Source organism: Acanthopagrus latus, chromosome 11, assembly GCF_904848185.1.
Source record: "Acanthopagrus latus isolate v.2019 chromosome 11, fAcaLat1.1, whole genome shotgun sequence".
Classification (NCBI taxonomy): domain Eukaryota; kingdom Metazoa; phylum Chordata; class Actinopteri; order Spariformes; family Sparidae; genus Acanthopagrus; species Acanthopagrus latus.
In genome coordinates, this window is record NC_051049.1 from 30,056,881 (window position 1) to 30,084,465 (window position 27,585).

Consider the following 27,585-nt stretch of genomic DNA (forward strand, 5'->3'; position numbering starts at 1 on the left):
TTATATAATGTAATGTTGTAATGTTATGTAAAATGTTATGGAGCTGCCAATTCACTGTAATCCTGTAGTTATTTAAACAATAGATGCATAGAGCCATGTTTTAGGGCTTTTTGTGGCACGCTGTCTGGCTTTCATTCATATTGCTTTTCCATTTCACTGAGTTTTTCTCTCCTCTGCCCAGCTCATAAGGGCTTCCAGCGCTTTGAGGCTTTGGAGCAGAGCGATTCATTTAGTCCCAGCCAGGCGGGGGTAGGACTGGCTCCCCGCCAGAGGTTCCTCCTCATCACTATCCTGGACAAAAAGGTGATTTTGCAACTGCATTGTGAATAACCTCAGGTCAAGTGGAGCACAAGAAAGACACCTCTTAATTTAAATCCACATCCACATTTAAATATACAGTGGCTTGCAAAAGTATTCACCCCCCTTGAACCTTTCCACATTTTGTCACGTTACAACCACAAATGTAAATGTATTTTAAAGGGATTTTATGTGATAGACCAACACAAGGTGGTACATAATTGTGAAGTGGAAGGAAAATGACACATGATTTTCAAACATTTTTAGAAATAAAAAACTGAAAAGTGTGGTGTGTAAATGTATTCACCCCCCTTTACTGAGATACGCTTAAATAAACTCCAGTGCAATCAGTTGCCTTCAGAAGTCACCTAATTAGTAAATAGAGTCCACCTGTGTGTGATCTATCTCGGTACAAATTAAGCTGTTCTGTAAAAGCCTCAAAGGTTTGTTAGAGAATATTAGTGAACAAACAGCATCATGAAGCCCAAGGAACACACCAGACAGGTCAGGGATAAAGTTGTGGAGAAGTTTAAAGCATGGTTAGGATGTGAAAAAATATCCCAATATTTGAACATCTCGTGGAGCACTGTTCAATCCAAAATGGAAAGAGTATGGCACAACTGCAAAACTACCAAGACATGGCCGTCCATCTAAACTGACAGGCTGGACAAAGAGAGCGTTAATCAGAGAAGCAGTCAGGAGGCCCATGGTAACTGGAGGAGCTGCAGAGATCCACAGCTCAGGTGGGAGAATCTGTCTACAGGACAACTACTAGTCATGCACCCCACAAATCGGACCTTTATGTAAGAATGGCAAGAAGAGAGCCATTGTTGAAACAAAGCCATGCAGTTTGCCAACAACAAACATATGGAGAGGAAGGTGCTCTGCTCAGATAACACCAAAATTGAAGTTTTTGGCCTGAAGGCAAAACATTGTGGCAGAAAACTAACACTGCACATGACCCTGAACACACCATCCCCACCGTGAAACATGGTGATGGCAGCATCATGCTGTGGGGATGCTTTTCTTTAGCAGGGACAGGGAAGCTAGTCTGATGGGAAGATGGATGCAGCCAAATACAGGACAATCTTGGAAGAAAACCTGTTAGAGTCTGCAAAAGCCTTGAGACTGGGGTTAAGGTTCACCTTTCAGCAGGACAACGACCCTAAACATACAGCCAGAGCCACAATGGAATGGTTTAGATCAAAGCATATTCATGTGTTAGAATGGCCCAGTCGAAGTCCAGACCAAAATCCAATTGAGAATATCTGGCAAGACTTGAAAATTGCTGTTCATAGACACTCTCCATCCAGTCAGAGTAAGCTTGAGCTATTTTGCAAGGAAGAGTGGGCAAATATTTCAGTAGTAGAGACTTACGTTAGTAGAGACTTACCCCGAAAGACTCGCAGCTGTCTATGCACCAAAAGGTGGTTATACAAAGTATTGACTCAGGGAGGTGAATACTATTGCATGCCACACGTTTCTCTTTATTTTTAAAATACTTTAAAACCGTGTATCACTTTCTTTCCACTTCACAGTTATACACCACTTTGTGTTGGTCCATCACATAAAATCCCATTATAATACATTTACATTCGTGGTTAAAACATGACAAAATGTGGGAAAGTTCAAGGGGTGTGAATACTTTTGCAAGCCACTGTACACTACCAGTCAAAGGTTTGGACACACCTTCTCATTTAATGTTTTGTCTTTATTTTCATGACTGTTTACATCGTAGATTCTCACTGAAGGCATCAAAACTATGAATGACCACATGTGTAAAATAACTCTAAATATGTTTCATATGTTAGATTCCTCAAAGTAGCCACCCTTAGCTTTGTTAACAGTGCTGCAAACCCTTGGCCTTATTTCAGTGAGCTTCATGAGGTAGTCACCTGAAATGGTTTTCACTTCACAGGTGGGCCTTGTCAAGGTTCATTTGTGGGATTTCTTACCTTCTTAATGGGGTTGGGACCATCAGTTGTGTTGTTCAGAAGTCAGGTTGGTACACAGTTGACAGCCCTATCAGCTAAGTAAAGCGAAATGACAGTCCATCATTACTTAAGGACTGAAGGTCAGTCAGTCTGGAAAATTGCAAAAACTTTGAATGTACCCCCAAATGCAGTCGCAAAAACCATCAAGCACTACAACGAAACTGGCTCACATGAGGACCGTCACAGGAAAGGAAGACCAAAAGTCGCCTCTGCTGCTGAGGATAAATTAATCTGAGTCACCAGCCTCAAAAATCGTTAGTTAATAGCACCTCAGATTAGAGCCCAGATGAATGCCACACAGATTTCTAGTAGCAGTCACATCTCTACATCAACTGTTCAGAGGAGACTGTGCAAATCAGCCCTTTATGGTCAAATAGCGTCTAAAAAAACACTACTAAGGAAAAGCAACAAGCAGAAGAGATTTGTTTGGGCCAAGAAACACACAAGGAATGGACATTAGACAGTGGAAATCTGTGCTTTGGTCTGCTGAGTCCAAATGTGAAATCTTTGGTTCCACCCGCCGTGTATTTGTGTGATGCAGAAAGGTGAATGGATGGTCTCTACATGCATGGTTCCCACCGTGAAGCATGTAGGAGGAGGTGTGATGGGGTGGGGCTGCTTTGCTGGTGACACTGTTGGGGATTTATTCAAAATTGAAAGAACACTGAACCAGTATGGCTACCACAGCTTCCTGCAGCGACATGCCATCCCATCCGGTTTGCGTTTAGGTGGACCATCATTTATTTTTAAATAGGACAATGACCCCAAACACACCTCCAGGCTGTGGAAAGACTACTTGACCAGGAAGGAGAGTGATGGAGAGCTGTGCCAGATGACCTGGCCTCCACAGTCACCTGACCTCAACCCAATTGAGATGGTTTGGGATGAGGTGGACCGCAGAGTGAAGGCAAAAGGACCAACAAGTGCTCATCTTCTCTGGGAACTCCTTCAAGACTGTTGACAAACCATTTCAGGTGACTACCTCATGAAGCTCATCGAGAGAATGCCAAGAGTGCGAAAAGCAGTAATCAAAGCAAAGGGTGGCTACTTTGAAGATTCTAAAATATAAAACGTTATTTCATACTTTTTTGTTTACTACATAATTCCATATGTGTTCATTCATAGCTTTGATGCCTTCAGTGAGAATCTACCACGCAAATAGTAATGAAAATGAAGAAAAAAACATTAAATGAGAAGATGTGTCCAAAATTTTGACTGTTAGTGTCTGATGACGTACATATGTACGTGTGACATGATACTGCTGCGGTGTTTACATGCTTCAACTTTGGCTACAGATGGATATGAATATTTTTGTACCTAATGTAAATATAATTCTTAAAATAAGCTTAACAGTATCAGCAACACTAATAAGGCCGTTGTGAGCCCTTATAAGATACTTATTATTATTATTATGTGTCAACATGACTATATACATGTTAATAATGTAAAACCTGTATTGTTAGATTATAAGACATGAATACTAATAAGAAACTTGTTAATGGTTTTACAGACTGCTTAAAAAAAAATTCATGAGTTTTGAGTAATATGCTCTAAGAAACATACTCTTAGTAATATAGTATTACTGAGAGTACTAATAGTAATTATTAATTGTTAAAAGGATACCCAGGCCCATCAGGCTTATCAGCTGGACCATCCAATAAAGACAACAGCCTTTAAACCACACAAACTGAACTGTTAGTAAGTGTGTAATAAAGGATAGAGCAACCTCAATAAGGCATTGTTCACTAGATACTATTGCTGCAAAAGGTCTAGTTGATTGCTGAAAAATGCATAATAAAGTATATGTCAATCTTAATAAAGCAACATATTAACACATAATGATGCAGTTAGCATCTTAAAGGGCCTTATAACCTATTAACTATTGTTAATAACAAGGACCGTTATATAAAGTGTTACCACAGTGTCAGCAAAGTTTTATGGCTAAATCCTGCTGTAGGTTTCATAATAACATAGAATGGCTTAATAAGTGACAGAGAGTGGTCAAACTTACTCTATTATCACTCATTCTATTTACTGCATTTAAGTATGAGCTAAAGATACTTAAATAACTTCACAAGTAGCTAACATTTACAGACATTGTGTGACACCTTCCTTAAAACATCCAAGTTCTATGTGTGTTTAACGAAAATAAGATCACTGCAAAGTTTTTGTGAACTCTGCACGTACAGAGTTTGACCACAGCAATGGGTACCATCTTCTACTGTTTTTCTTTACTGACACTAATACATATTGGTGGTGGTTATTTAGAAGACTAAGATATGGGTTAACTTTCTGTTATTGTGTTCTGCAGTTTCTTTTGTTTATTTACACAATTTTCTTTGATAGTTTAACATGAAACGAGCCCCCACCACAGTCAAATTTATCACATTTCAGTGCTAGCAGGATCTAGATTAGCATGTTTTCTACCCACCAGTATGGCCTGTTAAAGACTGTTTCATCAACAGCAGGACCCAGATGCAGTGGATGTATCCTGAGTTTAAGTAATGTAGTTTCACAGCATTGAAGGTTTTTATTTAAATAAGTGACAGATTTTTCTGAGATTTGGGGGAAATTGTGTTTAGAGCTATGAACTATGAACTATGATCTATAAAAAGTTTATCATTGTTTGAATGATGCCAGTATAAAAAAATATGACTTAAAGCTAAAGGAAATAGGCTTATTTGCTTTTTACCTGAGTGTTAGAGAAATGAATGATTTTGTTTGAGATGATGTTGTTACATTTTGACTATTTCTCATGATTACAATTTTCATTTTAAACTAAGCTAACTGGCAGCTGCCAGTAGTTACTATATAGGCATAACTGTTGTATAGCCCTTCTAATGTTACCCTCAGGGAGAAGGTAAATCAACAATTTTTCTCTAAATGTTGGAACAAGCCGGTCTCATGTACTGATACATGTAATGTTTTCAAGTGGAATAATTAGATTAGAATTAAATAATTACATTTCTAACACATTTTATTGCTATTTTTATCGGCGTTAAAACTGTATGTTTTTATCGTAAATCTATTTAGAGATTAAAATTGTGCACAGAAGACACTGTAATGCTGTTGTTATGTCTTACCATCATTCCTTAAATAACATATACATCGTTGTCACTGTGTTTTTGACTTATATCATATTTTAACTGTCTTTGCTTTAGGTGACTTTATATAGCTATAACTGGTCTGTGGACCTGGGTGCCTCTCTGAACCGTGAGCTGGTCCGCCTTGTCAAGTGGCAGAACGCAAGGGCTCATGTTGTGCACTGCCTGCTCAACCAGAAAATGGGCCTCTTCCATCACTACTGCTTCTCTGATGCACCCATCCACGAAATTGACTCCAAGCAGGTAAAGACACTGACATATCTAAACCATTCAGAGGCCAATATTTGTTTTTTAGTTCACAGACAGATGAAGCGATACTCACCTGCTTACTCCTACAGACCTGGGCCCGTATTCACAAAGACTTTTATCTTAACGTTAGGAGTACTCCTAAATTGCCTATGAAAAGATATTGGATAAAAAAAATGTTTTTATGGGGACATTTAAGGGCCCCCCCCCCCCCCCCCCCAAAACCACAAACGCTTCGGACAAAAATGACAAAGTAGAAGAATGCGATGAAAAATGTATTGAATTGCCAATAAAAGCGGCATTAGCTCGAAAAGCTGCATCAAACCACTCTCCATTAAAATTTGGGAATCATGTGTTGATCCGGGCCATTTTGCAACAATGTCCAGTACATTGTAACATGCATCATAGATAATTTGTGTATTGATGGAATGCAATTTTTTCCGACTGACAAAAGCCCTATTCGCACGGGACTAGTATAACCTGGGGATCTCCAGCAATCTGTAATAATTGCAGAGGTCGTCTGTGATCTTAATCCTGTGCGAATCTGCCATGTCCGTAATTTGTAAAGTAAAAATTCCACCGCAAATTACCTACCATATTTCGCCAATAATTGATAATATTAGTCCTGTGCGAATCGGCATCTCTGTGATTTGGGGTCATTTTTTGTTTTTCTTAAGTTTTTTTGTGTTTTTTTGTGTTTCCCGGTCGAGAATGATGGAGGCTGCGTTGGGAATTATAAATGAAAGTTTTGACAGCATTTTGGGTGCAAATTCAGGAGGCTCATCAGAAGAGCGAAATCTCTAAAGATGATTAGATGGATTAAATGCATGGCAGCATGTGGTAAGGAACATATTTCCATCTTTCAACAGGCTCAACAGTTATTATATTAAAAATATCCATCTCTAACCGTTGTGCTGCTCCAGCAAGGGATATAAAACATAGACTTTGCTTATCCTGTGTGAATGCGCCACAGGAAACACAGACATGGTGGGATTATTTCTAAATCACTTGAGGTCCCCAGGTAATACTAGTACTGTGCGAAGAGCTGCATTTTCCCCATAGCCAAATACCAGAGTGTTGCCAAACATTTTAACTCCGGCGTTATTGGATTGTTTTGGTTGGTTGGGGAAGTTATTGCGTCCCTCACCAACTCAACCACAACTTCAGTCCCTTTCCGATCCATCCAACATTGTTTTAATAATTCCCTGTTATTTAGCATCTCCAAAACATTCGGCTGTGACTAGGTCTTAGCGAGTTAGGAGTCCTCTAGACTACTTCTAAGATCTCCCAGACTTAGGTGCTACTTTTAGGCCTAAAATGTTTTGTGAATAACTATTACTTTCAAAAAATTAGGAGTCCTAAAGTTACAACTGATATGCCCATTATATTAAGGAGTTGCTCCTAAATTCTCCTGTTAGGAGCTACTTTTAGCCTTAAGAGTCTTTGTGATTGCTGGCACTGGACCCTTTTTGGACATATTTGTAAAAGAGGCATCTGAGGATCGAATTTCTGGGTGGGTGACTTCCATGGCAGAGGTTAGGGGCAGGCTTTGATAGGAGAAACACTGTCAAATTTTTTTGGTGCTGTCATTACTGGATAAAATTATACCATGTAGCCAACAAACTGATAAAGTTTCTCTTTTGAAACAACAGCTTCAGCATCAACCATGAGCAGTTAAAGGATAAAATATAAAAGTTACGCAAGATAATCATGGGTTTGGTTTGGTCACCTGCTGCTTTAACGTCTGGGTAGATATCAGGTCATGTTGTGTTGGTCCCCTTTTGCTGCCAAACAGCCCTGACCCATCGAGGCATGGACTCCACTAGACCCCTGAAGGTGTGCTGTAGTATCTGACACCAAGATATTAGTAGCAGATCCTTTAAGTCCTGTAAGTTGTGAGGTGGGGCCTCCATGGATCAGACTTGTTGGTCCAGCACATCATGAAAGGGGGTACATGGTATGCGACAATGCTTAGGTAGGTGGTACGTGTCAAAGTAACATCCACATGGATGGCAGGACCAAAGGTTTTTCGAGCATAACACTGGCCAAAGCATCACACTGCCTCTGCTGGCTTGCCTTCTTCCCACAGTGCATCCTGGTGCCATGTGCTCCCCAAGTAAGCGATGCACACACACCCAGCCGTTCACATGATGTAAAAGAAAACATGATTCATCAGACCAGGCCACCTTCTTCCATTGCACCATTGTACAGTTTTGATGCTCATGTGCCAACTGTTGGCACTTTCGGCGGTGGACAGAGGTCAGCAGGGGCACCCTGACTGGCCTGCAGCTATGCAGCCCCATACGCAACAAACTGCATGCACTGTGTGTTCTGACACCTTTCTGTCAGAACCAGTATTAACTTCTTCAGAGCAACAGTAGCTCATCTGTTGGATCGGACCACACGTGCCAGCCTTCGCTCCCCACACGCATCAGTGAGCCTTGGCCACCCATGATCTGTCGCTGGCTCACCACTGTTCCTTCCTTGGACCACTTTTGATAGATACTGACCTCTGCAGACTGAGAACACCCCACAAGAGCTGCAGTTTTGGAGATGCTCTGACCCAGTTGTCCAGCCATCACAATTTGGCCCTTGTCAAACTCACTCAAATCCTTACACTTGCCTATTTTTCCTGCTTCCAACGCATCAACTTTGAGGACAACATGTTCATTTGCTGCCTAATATGCCCCACCCACTAACAGGTGCCATGATGAAGAAATTATCAGTGTTATTCACTTCACCTGTTGTGGTCATAATGTTATACCTGATCGGTGTACGTCAACTAAAATTTGAATATGTTACCACACCTGTGAACATGTCTGCCTGAGTCACCTAAATAAACTTTCATCAGCAATGGTGGTTGAATGACAATGAAGACAACACATTCCATGATCCCACACTACATGTCTTATTTGTTTTAATTAGAGACTCCTAGTGGCAGAAATTCCAGAGCAGGGATACTTAGAGACTGACCGCCTGTGAGTGCTTTTTGACGTTGGAGCGACCTAACTGTAGCACTTGCTGCTCGTTGAGCACAGTAACTGCAGAGTGATACGTGCTTTCAAGTCAGAGTATCCAAACACCACAAAAGTCTCCAATAACACCAGTAAAAGTCGCTAGATTTGTCGCTAGTCGCTTTCGACAAAAAAAGTCACCAGGTGGATGACTTGTTTGTGTGTTACAATAGTCCAACCACTTGCATTTCGACATGGAGAGAGTGTCCACCCCCCGTCACCGGTTGAGAACCACTGCCCTAATAAATCAAAATTGCCCAATAAACTCAGGCAAAAGACTTGGCAGTCTTTGCACCTAGGTGTGAATACTGGACAATTCTGGGGAACTGGGTTCAGTTCAGAGTCCAGTGTCCTATAAATTATCAATAAATTATTTAAGTATTTTAAATTTTTACGGGGCGTTTCTATTTTGACAGGTGCCGCTTTTTTAGACTTAACGGTGCTGGTTCAATGGATCGGGAAATCCAATGACCAGTTGCATGCAAGTTAAGCCATTCCATGTGATGCTACTCAGCCAATCCAATATGTGCATTCCAGGCGATTAACATTGCGACTCTGAATACAGACAGATGAAAGAGGTGAAAAGTGAGTGACAAACGGAAAGACGAGTGAGTGATACAGGGAGAAAAGATAGAGACAACAGAGAGCCATAGACAACAGAGAAACATAACTACACATGGAGCTCTATAAGAAGAGAAAAGTGGACAGCGAAAACAAAGCTTCAAACTAAAATGGAGACTCATTCATGTTCATTCTTCCCACTGGAAACACAAAACCAGTCTGTCTCATGCTCAGACTATGGCACTCGACAAAAAGTGTCAATGTGAAACAACGCTATGAGACAAAGCATGGCGTTTTTAACCAAACATACCCACTCAAGTCTGAACTGAGGTCACAGAAAATAAGCATTCTCAGAGCCTGATATGAACAACAGAAAGTGGAGCAGTGGGATAAAAGAGGGAAAGAAAGAAAAAACTGTAAAGCTGTTCAATTGTTGTTGATATCTATAAAGCAGTGACTCAGCTACAAAGTCTTGAAAGAAGCTGCCATGGTCTACTTCCAGTACAACAGCCCACATATGATAGTGAATATAGGAAGACTATTCATTTGAATCATGTACAGTTTTGTTTGGTAATGTGCGTCTCTCAAACAACAATATAAACTGATATGATGAGGACTAAGTTTTAAGTCATGGGCAACTTAGTCTCTATGTGTACTAGCTACTTTAGTTCATCTATATGCAGCAGCACAAAGCTTAGAGCAGTTAGGTGATGACATGCTGCTTACTCCCGAATGTATTTTGAAATAATCAAATTACCACATAATACCCTGTGCAAGCTAGTGTTTCAGAACAGAAATAACATGCAAAATGCAGAAAAAGACAAGAAGGGAGTGGGGGTAGATAGCATAACAAGATCCCAGCAGCTCATTTTTCCCTAGCTCTCTTCCCACATTGTTGTGTAGAATAGGCTTTAGTGGAGATATGTAAGAGCAGCATTTTACAGCAAAAATGGACACCACATGCCCTTTTAGCCTTCCCCTTACAGTCAATTACAAAACAAGCCCAAAGAATGGAAAGATCCAAACTTTTCTTCTCCATTCAATGACCCCGCACTTCATTACTGCATTGCTAATGAGTCCGGACAGAAGGCAGAGCCAGAGCAGCAGAAAATTTGCCTGAGCAGAGCTTCATCTGTCATGGTCCCGATGGGAAGGAGAGGGTGTACCAGTGTACAGTTTGACCCTCTAGCCTGTGCCCATTATGCTGCCAGCTCTGCCATAGTTGGACATCTTGGCCCTGAGCTGCTCCACTGAAGAAACTTGCCCCAAAGTTCCCTCTCAACAGTCAGAAGGATACATGAACAATGCTTAGGACATTCAAGTATCCAATATATACATCAACACTAATATAGAATGCAGTACACCATATGCAATGTGATCAGAAAAGTGTAACCCTCTGCCATAGTTGAATTGGTCTTCGCCAGAGGTCATTCCAGTGCGTCAGGGTGGGATCATTTGAGCTCATCTTCTTTTTATAATACAAATATTCATCAAAAAACATTTGGGTAAGTTACCTGTCCTCTTTGCTCCTCTCTTTTGGTTTTCATTTATTGTCAAACCATTCAGTTGTTGTCCTTATCTTTTTCACTGATCCTTTCTTCCTTACTTTTCATCTGTCTTTTCCAGGATCCCAACCCATTCCTCAGCCCCTCCATAGAGCCTGATGCATTACTGCGGAGCACAATTCCTCCTTTGCCTAGTAAAGAGCAGGGCAGGCTGGTTACCTCTGGTCGGAGTCTTGCACCGCTTCACTTCCCCTCTGAACTACTTCCCTTTGATGAGGCTCTGAGGGATGTCTGCACCATACGACCCTTGATGGAGGGGGATGTCGTGGCCCGGCATGGCGGCCAGCTCTTGGACATCAAAGCTGCGGAGCGGCGAGGTTAATACTGCTACTGCTAATAATGCTAATAATAATAATGCTATTATTATTATTATTAGTAGTAGTATTAGTATTAGTGTTACATATTATAGTTACAACATATTTTTTGTCAAATGAGCCCATACAACTCTGCATTGGACAAGATTGTAATGGCTGTGTTTTTGTGCTGACAGAACTGGAGAAACAGATGAAGATAGAAAACCTGTTTGTGACTTGGCAGCAGAGGTCAGCACAGTCCAACATGCCCATTTCAGTAAGTACCCAAAATATGTGTGTGTGTGTGTGTGTGTGTCTATATATATATATATATCTGTCTGATTATATTTCTCTGATTATTCTGCCTCTACATTCATTCAGTTGATAAAGAGGGTCAAACCATCAATTAAAACTGTGTATGGCCAGATGAAGTTACAACAGCCTTACAGCATTGTTGGAACAATGTCTTTCCCCAGGTCACAAGACTCCTCAAATCATCATAAAGACTCAATTGTCTAAAAAAGATGTAGCAGGACTCAAAATGACTAAAACTTATGTTTGTTTTGTAAACCCATGATAACAAAAGGACACTAAACTTACCATATAACTTTTACAATCCTCTAAATCTGTATGCTCCATCTGATGCATCAAAACTAGAAACTAGAATGCATTAACTAGACCCATACAGAAGATAATGAGGTATTAACAAGCAATATTGTCATGTCATGTCATTGTCCGAACCGCTTATCCCTTTACATGGGGTCACGGGGTGTTGCTGCTGGAGCCAATCCCAGCCTTGTCTCAGGGCGAGGGCAGGGTACTCCCTGGATAAGTCGCCAGCTCATCGCAGGGCCCTCACTGATGACCAATGTGGGGTTCAGTATCTCGCTCAAGGACACTTCGACATGCAGCTCAGCACTGCCCGGAGCTGGGATTTGAACCAGTGACCTTCCGATCACTAGTCGACCTGCTCTACCCGCTGAGCTACAGCCGCCCCACAAGCAATATTTATGAAATAAAATATTTTTTAGAATCTTAATGTCAGTGAATATTAACAATATTCATATTAACATTAACACAAAAATAATACATTTTAGAAAAAAAATACATGTAGAAAAATAATAAAATGTCAAAGTGAGCTGTGGCTCTGCTGCCTGGTAATAAATCCAGTCCTCACAAAAATATACAAAGACTTTACTGTAGACTTAAGCCAATAGCCTGGCTGCAGATTAATGTCTCAAAATTGTCAAATTAAACCTTTACAGCTAGGGATTTTCAGCATCAGCGTGGCCATGAGGATTAGGGTAGTGGTGGACTGTCTGAAGAAATTTTATAGAGAAATTTTACTGAAGAATTCAAAAGTAATATAGTTGTATTTCACTCCTACTTCAGGCACAAAGTCACAGAACACAGAGAGCAAGCCACACACTGAGAAGATACATGCTGCCCAGCCCAGCTAACATTAGGCAGATAGACAGACAACAGAGAAATGCACTGGCACTGCAAGCAAGCCCACATTAACTTAAAATTACTGTTAATTTTTCATACCACACTTGGAGAGGGGAAATACTCAAGTTTACCTGACTGAAGTTTGCTCAATTCACTCTCATCTTCTTTTCTTCCTCTTCCTGTGAGCAGAAGGATAGTAACGCTTCATACTCTCATCTATCCGTTGGTAAACATTGACACCTCCTTAGACACGAGACAGGGCACTTGTTTACGTTCTGTGGAGCCCTGTAGACTTTTTTCTTGAATGCAAAATTGTTATTCTTGTTTGTCTTGTGTATCACAGTAAACCCTTTTCTCACAGTTTGCCACCTCCAGTGTCACTGTTTTAAGTGATTACAACCATCGATGACCTACCTACCTATCTCCCTACCTACCCCTCTACCTACCTACAAACCTACCTACCTACCTTCCTACCTACCCACCCACCCACCCACTCACCTACCTACCTACCTACCTACAGGGGACAGATTTGGAGACCCTGAAGCAGTCATCTAGGCTGGTCCACTACTGTGCCACCCCTCTTCTCTTTGACCCCATCTTTCGCAAACAGATTCAAGAGGAACAGGTCGTCCTTCCTCCAGTGAAGGTATGTTTTCAGTCTGACTCCAACGAAAGTTGGATGAGGAAGTATTGTCTTTATTAACATACTCATACTCATTCATACCAATAGTCATTAGCAAGAAAAATTATATTAGAAAGATTAAAAAGTTGCTAATTTAGCCTCCCTTTGCTATTTTGGGTTACATAATTTATTGTCGTTTAATGGTTAACAGGTATAGCAACAGCAGGCCATGAAGCGACAGCAGCCAGTAGCTTCGATTGACTTTTTTTTTTGATGGTTCTCAGTCATCCAGGTCATGGTAATTGTAAGTGCTGTATCATTGGCAACTGGGCATGTTTCACTTTATTAAAAACATTTCACCTCTCACCCAGGAGTCTTCTTCAGTTCAAACTGACTGGAGGGGAGCTGCAGTTGCATTGTACTCTGTGTGGGAGTGTCCTTACTGAGAGTCATTTCAGTTTGACATAGATGGATCTTTTACTCCTCTTTCAAACCATCTGTCTTCTTTGGCCAAAAAGAAGTCATTCTAATAAAATTGTCCATTTTCTGCTCCTTATTTGCATACATGTTGTGGTAGCTCCAAATTGTCATGCTTGCTTAATATATGCACAGGTACAAGTGTATGGAAGCGAATCTGTTCCATAATTCAAACTAAAATGGATTAACAGAAATGCTTTTTCATTTTCAGAATATAGCTGCATTTTTTGACTCATAAATAAAATGAGTAATAAATCATCCAAATTGCACTTTTCTTCAAATTTTCAAATTTGACATTTCAAATTGAATTTTGGTAACTATTTGCTGGGACATCTTTTGAAAATTAAATCTCAAATGCAATTTTCTTTATCAGTTTAATTATGTTACAAAATGAGCAGTCTTGAAGAAGAACATGAAAATGCAATTTGGATGATTTATTACTCATTTTATTTGTGAGTCACATAATACAAGTGATGCTAGCTGTTCTGTAAATATTGAAATTGTTAAATATATGTGCACCAGAAACGGCATCGCTCCAGCGACTCCAACGCATCAGGCCGGGACCGAAGCTACAGCACTGACTCAGCTGACATGCTGCCCAGCAGACTGAAGGAAGAACCCTGGCTCCTTGAGATCTCCAGCACCTTCCTCCAGCAGTACGTTCAGTATCTGCAGAGCATGGGTTTCATTCTGGTCCAGGTCCGGCCTCAGTCTCCAGCTCGCAGGTCTGTATGTGCAAGAACGGTTACATTTTTACCTTTAGCTGCTGTTGTTGTTTTTGTTGTTGTTTACTGATGACCATTGTTTTGTTTTGTTTTGTTTTGTTTTTTTCTGTCAGTGGGCTTTTTCTGTTTGGAATATGTTTTCATGATTTTTTTTAGGTTTTCTCCTCGATCAAATAAGGCTTCAATGCATTTGGTACTATTTAACAATATGCTTTACCAAATCACATCCTGCACATCAAGTCTTAATGGCAGCAGACAGTTGATTGAGTGGATGGAAATTTAACTCTAATTTTAAAATATTACATTGTTTCTGATCCAGTCCAGTTTCTTCAAACAAGTTTTTGTTGGGGTGCTGCTGAGCTCTAATGGAGTTGGACGTCTGGAGGCTCCTGCCGATTTCAATTAAAATTGTAGTTTCTCTGTGCTTTTTGGTAACATATTTAGTCCTGTCTCACTCCATAGTACTTATTTTGGGGGGAGCGTTAACCCTGGATTGTGTAACATGTCGGGAAAGAACTCTAAAGCTCGCAGTACTATTCAGACACATCTGAGGCCTGGTCCACAAACCGTGACCACATCCTCGGGTGAGTCGTCGGCTCCTACAGAGGTCGCCTCAACGCTCGCTAACCTTGACACCGCTGCCCTACAGCTCGAGTTGCTGGCGTTGCTGAGGAAAGATATTGCAGATATTTTGAACAAGTAACTCCAGGATACTCTCCTGATTACCAGATCATCTCCACCTCGTGCACTCAATCAGCTGCCTCTAGGCTTAGAGGCGTACCCCAACCTGATGCACTCAGGCAGAGATGGGGTTCGCCTGCGGTTTACCTCAAAACCTCCCACTCGATCTTCCCACGGAAATCGCTGGAAAGATCGCACACCATAAACTTATGGTCAGAGATTCCCTCCTGGACTCCCTGCCTGCTCCTCACCTGGCAGCAGAACCACCAATCGTCGGACGTCCCGGTGAAGAATTGTGGACTGAAGGTCCCTCCGGATGCTGGAGACAGGATGCTTGGCAGCAGGATGCTTGGATGCTGATGTTGCAGGCCTTACCTCAGGGATGCAGGAGCTTGCCACGACTCTGACATTCACATCCCGTACAATGCCTTTGGAGTCTGGGTTGACGCTGACAACCCTCCCAAGCTTAAAGTGGCCCCTCAGTGCATTCTGGTCACACAACCAAACGATATCTCCAACTGCAACATTCCTCTGTGTGGTGTGCCACTTACTCCTCACAAAGAGATTGGGACCGGCCAGTTGGCTCCAGGAACTCCAAAATTTGTTGACCTGGTGCTGCATTTCCTGAAGTCTTTTATAGGGATAGCTTGTGAAATCCAACGTTTTCCAGTCACCACTTGATGATGCTCATCCCAGCAGGATTGCATTGGGTGTGATGTACTGCACAGTGTCTTCTTGGCTCTGCACCGTCATCATTTTCATTGGAAAGTTTAGCGGCGAGCTGAAGTGTCGTCTGAAGTCTGCTGTGACTGAGCCCTGGTTCTCTCCCCAGACTCTGGAACGCCTTCTTCACAATTTGAACAGCTGCTTCGGCAGAGCGATAAGATGAGGTGAACAGCTGGCTGGATTTGCCTGCGCCAGTCGGTTCCATTTTGAGTTGATGTCTCCTCCACAGCAGACTTGTCCAGACCATCCAGAAACTGATACAGCTCCTCCAAAACAGGTTTGGCACCGACAAAATTTGTCCCTGGATCTGACCAAATCTTCTTAGGATGCCCTTGCACTGCTGTCAATCTCTGTCATCAGAAGTCATCAGAAAGCTTTCAGTCAACATGGTGTTGGCCAGCTCTTTGTGAATTGCTCTACTGGCCATACAGCAGAATACGACTCCCCAAACCTTCATCGTGACTCTCTTCCTTACATCATCTTTGACCTGATACGGTCCAAAAAGGTCAACAGCTGTGAACTCAAATGAGGCTGCCGGCCTAGTTCTTTCTTGAGGCAGATCACCCATCACTTTTTGACATATTCTAGCTCTGGCTTTCTTGCAGATCACACAGTTTTTGATGACTTTTTGAGCAATTCTTCGTCCCTTGATGATCCATGCTCTCTTTCTCACTTTCAGTAGTGTCGCAGCCACTCACTTGTGACCCTTGCTGTGAGCTTCAAGAACCAACAATGTTGAGACCCAGGCGCTGTAAGGTAAGAGGGGAACACCAACTCTATCTTCTTTAAAAGCCTGGACTCTCCCACCGCAAACCAATAGCCCAGTGTCTTCCTTTTTGCAGACTACCAGCCGGTCTATTGTGGTGGTTGGAAAGGTCATGCCTTCTTGTGCAGCAAGAACAAGGTCTCTTAAAGCATCTTGGTGCTCTGTTGCAGTGATGACCCCGGCTGATGAACCTGCCTACCACTTTGGGGTTCCCAAGATCCTACTTTGTGCTGCAAAGTACTTTGCTGCCCTCCAGACCTGGGCGAATGTCCTCACCAGGCGAGTCAGGCTGCTGAACTGTCCTTGATCCACCAGGTGTCGGACAGCAACACTGGCAGGTGGTCTCCGACACTCCCGATCTGGTTGCTCTTTCTTCACCTGAGCTCATGAGAATGCAGCAGTGAATGATTTCTTCTGCATCTTTTCTACACTCTCTCTGGCAGTTGCTGATACATCTTTTGCAGACTTAGTTGGCCACTCATCAGTTGGCAGACTTAGGAACTTTGATCCTTGCTGCCATGTTGAATTTTCATCCATATCTCTTGACCAGCCCCACGAGTGATAATATCAGCAATGTTCAGTGGTCCAGGCACCCACCACCAATCCTGAAGTTGCGTGCTGCTTTGGATTTCTCCAATGCTGTTGGCATAAAAGGTTTGAAAGCCATAGCTCTCACTTGGTAGTGAATACTGCTCCACAAAGCTCTGCCTTGACAGCGTCCCCCTTGTGGTCCAGTGGGGTCAGCTTAGCTTTAGACTCCACCAGCCTCACTGTAACACCTTGGTCACAGGCCCACCACAGATACAGGACAGCGCAATAAGCATTCTCGCTGCCATCAGAGAAGGTGATTGCATCAGGTTCAGCTGGCGCGCCCGCTGGTGTCGGGGCTCTATGAAACTTGACCCTTCTCAGTTGAGCATATTCTTCAAAAAGGCTGATGGCCTCTTCTCTGAGCTTTCCTGAAAGTGCAAGATCCCAAGTGTCTTTGATGGTGCTACACTTGGGTTTTGCCCAAGGTGAGAGCTGTCTGAAGAATTCCTCCTGGGCGTCGGTGTAATTCCTCTTGTTGCCACCGCCCACTGTGCTGCCTTTGCTCCTCCTCTGGGCTGTGCTGCCTCTGGATGTTTCAGCATTGGGACACATTTAGTAATGGTGGCCTGTAGCTCTTTTGTCCTCACACTCAGGATTTTTACACAAGAAGGAAGTTTTGCAGTGATTCTCATCATCATGGCCCTCCAGACATTTCCAGCAGGCCCCCAGTTTTCGCACTGCATCCTTCTTCTCTGTGACCTTGAGCTCACAGAATTTTCTGCAGAAGTACAGCTTTTTCTTATGCTTAATGTCACCACAGACGATACATCCTGAGAGATGGTTACTTGGCTGGTTTTAGGGTCGGGTTCTGGCTTGCCTTTGCTCAGGTAGGATTTCCTTCCTTGGCGGCTCTTCATCCCTCAACTGGTCCAGCTGCTCGTAGATCCTGTCTTGACTCTTGAGGAAGGTCAGAAGACTGTCAGAGCGGTTGTCTGCATCAGTGCTGCGTCTCTCAGCTACATAGAAAAGCTTGCTTCAACTTTGTCACCAGAGGGTTCTTTATGGCGATCACAGTTTGATTTCCAAACCGGCTCTCAAGGACTCGAAAGTTGTCATCTGCTGTGTTATAGGTCATTAATCGAAGAGCTTTCATTATTCTATCATCCAAAGCTGAGCTGAAACTTTTTGACTTCTCTTGACCCAGTGGGTTCTCCTTGCTTCTGAAGGGCCTCCCAGTCTCTTTTCCAGTGATGAAATTCTCGCCTGATGCCAGTAAACTTGGGGAGGGAGGTTGCCTTCAGTCTAATGGCTGATGCTGGGTAGCTGATGGGGGCTGCACTCACAACTCTTTCAGAGTCCTTTTTAGCTTTTGCTTTAATGAAATCCGCTTTTCTGGACATCAACTCTGGAATGATCTGCTCAAGCCCTCGTACCCGCAGCTGGAAGTCTTTCTGCTTGGCTGGAGGGGCCCAACATTTCCACTGTGTGTGCAGCTCCTTCGCCCTCTTAACCAGTCTTACCATGTAGTTCAACATGAAATCAAAGGCCTCTTTATTCCTGCCAGGTTCAAAGGAAATCACACTCTTTACTTTGTCCTCTGCAGCCTTGACCGCCATCGTCAGGTCCTCCTCTCCAAAGTTGGCCCAGAGTGTCTTTTGAATGAGCTCCTTCATCTCTTTTAGCTTCATCATCAGCCGCTTTCCCAATATCGGCCTTTTGCTGCTCGCTCAACCCAGGAACTTCATCAGAATCTGCATCCAGCTCCACCTCTGCGAGATACTGGGCCTCCACGTCATCATTGGCTTCCATGACTTTGTTGGCTTCAATTATGAGCTTTTTGAAACTGTCTTTGAGTTCCTCTTCAGGCATTATGGCGTGCATCTGGACAATATTGTTGGCCAGCTGGGAGGATTGCCACTTCGCAGATGTCCTACTGGCTTTGAGCTGCTCCAGCAACTTTAAGTCAGCCATCTTGTTTTCCAGCAGCATTGAGACAGGTGATGCTTGGTGTGTTACCAGGTCTATGGACTTCCAGGCCTGGCCAGCTGCTGTCCAGGATTCTCTCCTCCAGTCTTCACTCTTATGAGGTTCAAACTGCAGCTTCCCCCACTTGAAAAGGCAGCGTGATTCAGAAGGTTGGACTGGAATTCACTCAATGACCAAGATTCAGCTTACTTTCTTTTCTTTCTTCTTATTTGAAAATTTGACAAGGCCAATACCAGCGTTTGTGTTTAAGGTTTTTCACCTGGTATTGGCCTTGGCCTTGTCAAAAACCAAAAAGTAGCAAAACCTACTTTTTCTAACTCCTCCTACAATTTAAAGGGATAGTTCTTTTTTTTTTCAAGTGGGGTCATATAAAGTACATATTTATAGTTGATCTGTTCCATACCGCAATCACGGATCAGCACAGCCTCAGTTTGGAGAAGTAGATAGCCACTCCAGCCCAAACGCTCAGCTTTGTACTGCAGTAAACGAGGTCCAGAGAAAAAGCGAAATAAAACACCTAAAACAAGGCTCACCTTAAAAAATCAATAACAGTTCAAGTGTACGTTGTATAGGGAAAATTCACACCGCTTTACATCGCTGTCAGACCTGCCTTTCTTTTGGCACTACATTTTTGTCAACTGTAGAACCTCCGTATTCTTTTTTTTTTTTTTTTAATTTAAATTGTTAATGGCAATATAGATCACAGCGTCGCAGGGTCACACCTCTTAGATTTATTAGTTTGAATATCAGAGGTATGGGTAATCCTGTTAAGAGGTCTAAGGTTTTTACACACTTGAAACATTTAAAGTCTGATATAGTATTTTTACAGGAAACTTGGTATTGAAGATCACCACAGGTTACATTGCCCTTGGGTAGGTCAAGTCTTACACTCAAACTTTAGTACAAAATTTAGAGGAGTCGCCATTATAATTAACAAAAAAGTCCAGTTCTCATCCACTGATGTTATCGCTGATAGGAATGGCAGATACCTCATAGTTGCTGGTACCCTAATGCACAAAAAGTGTTTGTTGGTAAATGTATAGGCCCCGAACTTTGATGATGTTACATTTGCTAACAGATTGCTGAGTAACATCCACTTCTTGAATACTCACTTCCTGATCCCCGGAGGGGATCTAAATTGTGTTTTTGACCCAATCTTGGATCGGTCCAATCCTCGTAATCTAACACAATCTGCTATGTCTAAGACATTCTCTGATTTTATGAAATGGAATGGTCTTATTGATCCTTGGATATCTTGTAACCCCTCTATTGAAAAAATGTCTTTCTTCTCCCAGGTGCGCCATTCATATTCTAGGATTGATTATTCTTTTATTGATAGTACACTTAATTCATATGTAAACTCCTCTGATTATTTAAGCATTGTAATATCTGACCATTCACCTTTGTTATTAGATATACCTACCGTATACATACCGATTAATGCTAGGCTTAATGAACTTTGCGATTTGTAACCTTGATCAAAGATACGCACGGAACCCTTCTCCAGAACTACTTAAGCAGCGTTTGGATTTGCAAGCAGAATTTGATCTCATTTCAACAAGAGAAGCAGAGCACTTATTACTACACAACTTACTACTACGCAACAAACCCTTTTCCAAACATTTATAGGTAAACTGGCACCGCTACTTTTATCTGTATTCAATGTATCCATAGAACGTGGTTCATCACTACCAACTCTGACACAAGCCACTATTGCTGTCCTTCTCAAAAGGGACAAAGATCCAACCTCCTGTGGTTCCTAAAGACCATTATCTGTGCTTAATGCTGATTTAAGGTGTTGGCCTTGGACGTGGAAGTCACCAGGGTTGTCCTTTGTCACCTTTGCTCTTTGCCATCGCTATCAAGCCTCTGTCTATTACATTAAGATCTTCCCCCTTATTCAAAGGAATCACCCACAATGGAATTGAATATAAATTACCGCTGTATATGGATGATTTGTTATTGTATATAACTGATCCTCGACTCTCTATTCCTGCTGTTTTAAGTATTATGGAGAACTTCAGCAACTTTTCAGGTTATAAATTAAATTTGGGGAAAAGTGAGTGTTTTCCCATTAATACGGCAGCATGTCATCTTCAACAGTCAGATTTACCTTTTCAATTTAGTCCATCAGGGCTTAAATACTATTAGCCTGTCTCATTCTTTATCTAGCCTTGTGTCTGCTAACTTCACTCCCCTTATCTCAAAGATTATATCTGATATTCAAAAATGGGGTAACCTCCTGCTTTCATTAATTGGCAAGATCAATGTTATTAAAATGAATATTTTACCAAAGTTTCTATTTTTATTCCAGACAATTCCTCTTTTTCTGCCAAAACATTTTTTGACTCTCTGGATAAGATAATTGTTTGTTTATTTGGGGTGGGAAATCACCTAGGGTTCATAAAACTTTACTGCAGAGATGCAGACTCATTGGAGGACTTGCGTTACCTAATTTTCTATCTTACTATTGGGCTGCTCACACCCACAAACTTTGCTACTGGTTAAAATCTCCTGAATCCTCTTGGTGAAAATTGGAAATTTCATCCTGTAGGGGATATTCTGTACCTGCTCTACTTTATTCCTCTTTACATACAAAACCCTTTCTATATACTGACAATCAAGTGGTTCTTAACACACTTAAGATCTGGTATCAATTTAGACAGCATTTTAAATTTGTTGCTGCATCCTCCTTGGGTCCTTTAAATAACAACCATTTATTTCCTCCATCACTTTCGGACTTGACATTTTCAGTGTGGTATGACACGGATATTACAAGGATATTACACAATTCAAATATTTGTATGTAGATGGTGTCTTTGATAGCTTTGCTAATTTGTCATCTCGCTACAGCCTCCTGTTGCACATCTGTTTCGTTTTTTTTCTGACTTGCAGTTTTGTTACTAAGTATTTCCCTAATTTCCCCTGTTTACCTCCAGAACAGTGTGGGGAAACCATGCTATCATGTGCTCCTCATCACAGAGAAATCATCTCAAAGTAGTATGATATTATTTTGGCTTTCAGCAATCACTCAAATGCTAAACTTAAGTGTACATGGGAAGAGGAACTGGGAATACGGACACAGGAAGGGTTCCGGGAACAGGCCATAGAGAAGACAGGATCTACCATCGCTTGTGCCTGTCTTGGACTTATGAGTATAAGGTCTTATAAAGGGTGCATTTCTCTAAATCTAGACTATCTAAACTATATCTGGAAGTGAGAGGATGCAGAAGTTGAGAGGATGTTAATTTTCACAAATGGCAACCCTTTATTTCCTATTTCACTAATTTAGAGGTACTACCCGATTGAATTTGTGCCTGTTACTACTGCACCTTTTATATTGCATAAATAACCACTAATGTGTGTGTTGGTTTTGATGAGCCGATGGCGGGCGTGGTTGGGGGGTTTGTTCATTGTTTATTACACTGTACTCTGTAATTTAATAAGTATTTTCCTCTACATTCTTATCAGAGTGTTTGTTTATAAAATGAAAAAGTTAAATTGTATCTCTGTGACTGGTAGTATCATATGGTATTTTTCAATAAAAATACTTAGGGAAAAAAAAGTTTTGGTTTTGGTTTTGGCAACAGATGAACTACCTGCCCATTCCATTAGTAACTGGATGGTGTCAGTCACACAGCATCAAAATATTTTTTGTATGCATCCGTCAACTTTCTGTGAAACTTCAGAATGTATTACTAAGTTTCTGTCACCATATGTGTTTTGATTCTCATGTGACCTCTGACCTTCATCACAGCTAACCCAAGGCTGACCTAACCAGAGCAGATGTCCGTCCCGTCTGCCTGTCACTTTCTAGTCTCAGGCCATTTTGCTGTCTCTGAATTACAACTTCTTGGTTGGCCACAAGCTATTTGTTGACCAACAGCTATTGGACTCAGACTTCTTTGGTTTAAGCAGACCCTAACTCACTCTGGTCCTTCACCCTACCCCTCATTTCCTACAGCACTGCCCGGGCCCGTGCTGCTATGCTGAGCTCGATGTCATCAGAAGGGAGGATGTCTTTTTCTTATGTAAAGCAGAAGAGTGAAGACAGCCCTAAGGTCAGTGTTACACACACACACACAAACACACACACACATGCTTACTTACTTAGGATAGAACCGGCAAATAGCCGTTTGCAGCTATATCGGTTGTTGTTTTTTCTCAGATTTGTTATATCTTTCGTCTTATGCCCTGGCTCAAATTGCCATGAGCTAAGATAGTTAAAGAAACTTGGCCCAGTAGCTGGAAATATCATGCAAATGCTTCTCAATATATATGAACAGACCATGTTCAAAACACTGTAAGTCTGATTAACTTGAAATTGAACATTGAATTGTCCAAATCCATGCACTCTACAAAAAAGTGCACTGGGCCATGTTGGTTGGCCATTTTTGGATTTGTGGTAATTTGTATAAACTTTTTGTTCAATACATATTGCAGACTACAGCATCTGGCACCACTGCATATCACCTCCAGAGGGCGTTACCAGGGGGGATCGTATTGATGGAGCTGGCTTTTCAGGTGAGATGAGGATTGCTGTGCTACTCACTGTAACTTTCAAGTTTCAATTGTCTTTCATTTATATTGCACTTTAAAAGGAAAGAGTGCTAAAGAGCTTGACAGTATCTGACAAATGTGTATACACACAGGCATAAAAACAAAAACTGAAGCAGGCAAACCTAAAACCATGTAGAATCTTCACAAATGTTAAGGAAATACAGCAAGATCAAACAAAACAATTTAATAAGAACATAAAACCCAATGAATCTAACAAAATATATAAGAATATAATAAAAACAATTCTCGGCTTGTCTAACATTATTCCAGAGCTGGGGAACAGGGCCGGCATGCCATTGTGGGAAGATCTAGGGAGTCAGGCTGTGTAGCCTACAGGATGAGAAGTTCTGAGATATATGAAGGGGCACGACTTCAGAGATACTTGTAAACAATGTGTTCCAAGTCTGAAGTATGTTCTTGGACTTGATAACAAAAATATAGCCTAAGGTCTTGGTATGTGGTCTGATGTTTATGGAAAGGTGACTGAGGTTCTATGCAGTAGTGGTGGTACGATGTGAGGGGCCAAAGAGACTCATCTCAGTCGCAGCTTCATTAAACTGAAACAGCACTGCAACATTTTTGCCATGCTGCCTTTCTGAAGCATGAGTAACATTATTTCTCTAAACCAATTAAACCACTTCAGATCATACTGAACACTAACGTTATAACTGTGGGGTCAAATGAAAGACACTTTTACTAACTAGTAACCTTAAAGACAAATCTAAACACCGGAGTTAACATACAGTGCTGCTTGAAAGTATGTGAACCTCGTGAGCATTTTAGAGGTTTCTGTTATTTCACCACGATTTTCTTATTTTCTCACCAGATTTTATATATGAAATGTCAGATTTGTCACTCAATTGCATGTTTAGTGGGACTTGTTTAAGTAGCTCAAAAACTATATGAGAGGGCTATAAGACCATCTCCTAAAGATCCCAGCTCCATCCATCTACTGTAAGAGAAAACATTTACAAATGGAAGGCCTTCACCATGACAGCAACTCTGCCTAGAAGTGGACACCCATCAAAACAATCATCAAAGAAGAACCAGTAAAATAATAAATTGGGTATAGGCCAACCAGACATCGCCTGTAGAGAGTTGCAGACCTCTCTGGTAGCATCTGTGGGACAAAAATTTGCAAGCATCTACAACCAGATGTAACATTGAATTGCATGACATTCATGGGAGGGTTGCTAGAGGGAATCCTCTGCTCTCAAAAAAGAACAAAGCTGCCCATTTCAGCTCTGCCAGATAGGATAAACCATGGGCTTTCTGGAAGTCCATTTGGTCAGGGAGTTCCAGCAAAACTACAAAGGACTGGCTTCAGGAGATGACCAAGATGGCAGCGCACAAAGTTACAGTGGCTCAGTGCTTTCCCTGTCGGTACTTTCTACGAATGTGTGTGTACATGCTGTTGTGTATCCAGTCTTTCTGTCGTGGTGCTCATCTCGAGGGGGGATGAGTCCAACTACAGAGACAAGGTGGAGTGATTGGCGGAGTGGTGCAGAGCTGACAACTTGCTCCTTACCACATCAAAGACCAAGCAGCTCATCGTGGACTTCAGGAGGAAGAAAAAAGACATCCAGCCGCTGCTCATAGGTGGGACCTGTGTGGAAAGTGTCTCTGACTTCCGCTTCCTGGAAGTCAACATCATGGAGGACCTGACCTGGAGCGTCCACACTAATGAGCTGGAGAAGAAGGCCCAGCAGAGACTTTACTTCCTGAGAGTTGCCTGTCCACCATTGTTTGCAGTCTGAGCTTGAACTTAAACCTATCTGACCACGTAAGAGCAGACACTGCGCCTGCCCGGGGGAGAGACACTGCCCAGTATGCACTGTGTGAGGGAGGGGGGCTGCCAGCAGCTTATGCTCGAGCATGATTGACACTTCTCAGACACTCTTGTTGGCTCTGATTGGTTGTGTTGATCCGGGGGTGGATCCTTGCAAATCAAATTACATCCACTGGGTGGAGCCACAAACAGTGGATTTTTACACAGCTGATCTGTATCTTATTCTGCTGTCAGATCATAATGCCAATTTTAGCAAGTATAACATAGTTATATAAAAAAATAGTTACAGGTTACAGCTTTAAGTTGTTGATCTGTTTTAAAGCCTCTGGAATTTACATAGTCATATACAACTATAACTTGCATCATTAAGGAATGACTTTGTAACGTAGCTTCTTCCTTCTTTTTTTTCTCCCTGAAGCTGGAACGAAATGGATCCCTGTTAGTACAGATACTAGCAACTATATGTGGTTCTAACGAGGTCTCCCATGCAATTGTCTCTCTCACAGAAGCTGAAAAAAATAGCCTCTAACTAGGGTGTATTTTCGGTGTCTTTATACAGTAAACACATCATGATGGACTCTGTAGCCTTTTTTTGATAGAAAAGGCGGCACATTTACTCTAAGGTAAGGGCAACTATAACTATAGCTATAACTATAACTATAATTTGTGCTGGCCTGTCTTTCTAAAACCGAGGCGTAATATTCCTCCTTTTCCAAAAGCCGCCTCTGAGGTAGGCGTAAACATACGACGTGATGTGAAGCTCGAAGTTGGGCTGTGAACAGTGACGTAGAATTTGTCTTCAAAATAAGAGCTTTACATTGCACCCCATTGGAGTTTAGAACTGGGTTCTTAGCGGGGCTTTTAATTTGAAAGTAGCGACCGTCCTTAGCTTGCCGACACAACAACAAGCTAACACTAGTGATGGGAACGGCAGTTCTTTTTACTGTACTGAATCTCTAGAATCTGTTCATTAAAATGATTCATTCAAAAGATTTGTTCACCGAATCGTCCAGTGCTCTCCAACTCTCTGAACTGATAAGCAGCCAAACAATCCGTCATTCAGTTAATAATTCAGCCCTGAGGTTCACGTTCACTTACTGAGGGACGGTGAGTTCAGGGACTATGGTACACAATCATTCGTGGGAGACGCAGCGCTGCTCTGAGTGGTATACATGCACTAAAATTATTACACGGTGAAAGTGTCCTCTGTGCACAGTAAAATCACTTAACATGATGCTACACGGATGTTAGCAACACAGCGCTAATTTTAGCAGTATGGTTACTGAACGTGAATCATCTCCTCTGCCCTGGCTGAGTGACACAGCACCATTTTCAGCACAGTACGTCCTCAGTATCAGTTCTCTGTGTGCAGTAGGTTCGCCAATCATGAACGAATCACAGCACAAACAAGAATCACGTCCTCACAGTTCTTTGTGTGAGTCGCGGCATTTCCACTCCAGGCCAGCATGATCGCAGCTGAGCTCAACTGAACTGAGAAAGGAACGAATCAGTCCATGAAGTGATCCCGTTCACTTCGTTCACTGAAAAGATTTGTTTGTTCGACCGACACAACACTAGCTAACACAACCAAACAGCTACAGAAACCAAGGAGATGCTGCTTCTCCTGGATCTCTGCGGCTGTCCAGTTGTTCATCTTAACATCCGCAGATGAAGTGATGGACTGACTGCTGTGATCAGCTCTTTGTTGGTTTTAAAACTCCTTGGTTGTGGGTCGCATAACAGTGCAGGTCATTGACACCTCCGCCCACCTCACGCATAGCCTGGCACATTTCTGCCTCGTTTTTAGATGGCAGGCGAGGCGGAAATAAGTGTACCCTCCGAGGCGGAAAATCGGCAGACCAAGACAGACTCCCAATTTGCCGGCCTCTGTCTAAAACCGCGGACATATTTGTTTCCCATAGTGCTTTGGGAGAGAAAGATAGAATATCATAGAGAATATAAGTAGGTCCCAGCAACCACAGCACAGCCTGATGTTTGAGGTGATAATTCAATAGTAATTATCAATTATTATTTAGAGTTAAGTTTGGAAAAGTGAAAGCATCAATATGTGCTTCAACTTTTGGATTTTTTTTTTTTTTAATTTCCCTTGATTGTTCAGTCTTCGGAGAAAAAAAAAAATCAAAAGCCAAAAACCCTGTTCATTTGACTTATTTTGGTGATCTGAACACATTTCAGTGA

At 41.9% G+C, this 27,585-nt stretch overlaps 1 protein-coding gene across 11 annotated transcripts in view; it reads left to right on the forward strand.

The window, feature by feature from the left end:
- The window catches only part of szt2 (SZT2 subunit of KICSTOR complex), a 175,207-nt gene that overhangs the window by 116,769 nt on the left and 30,853 nt on the right, over window positions 1-27,585 (forward strand). For 9 of the 11 annotated variants that reach the window (XR_005077613.1, XR_005077614.1, XM_037113705.1 and 6 more), the window contains 8 exons: window positions 182-303; window positions 5,453-5,638; window positions 10,843-11,098; window positions 11,272-11,351; window positions 13,044-13,169; window positions 14,145-14,347; window positions 23,002-23,098; window positions 23,481-23,561. Coding sequence is in view for 7 of the 11 variants with exons in the window: in XM_037113705.1 (XP_036969600.1) it covers window positions 182-303; window positions 5,453-5,638; window positions 10,843-11,098; window positions 11,272-11,351; window positions 13,044-13,169; window positions 14,145-14,347; window positions 23,002-23,098; window positions 23,481-23,561 (1,151 nt within the window). In the remaining 4 variants the exon portion in view is untranslated. Of the gene's footprint in view, window positions 1-181; window positions 304-5,452; window positions 5,639-10,842; window positions 11,099-11,271; window positions 11,352-13,043; window positions 13,170-14,144; window positions 14,348-16,433; window positions 16,511-16,596; window positions 16,875-23,001; window positions 23,099-23,480; window positions 23,562-27,585 lie in introns of those variants that run through there. The other 2 variants (XR_005077616.1, XR_005077615.1) reach the window with 2 other exon arrangements.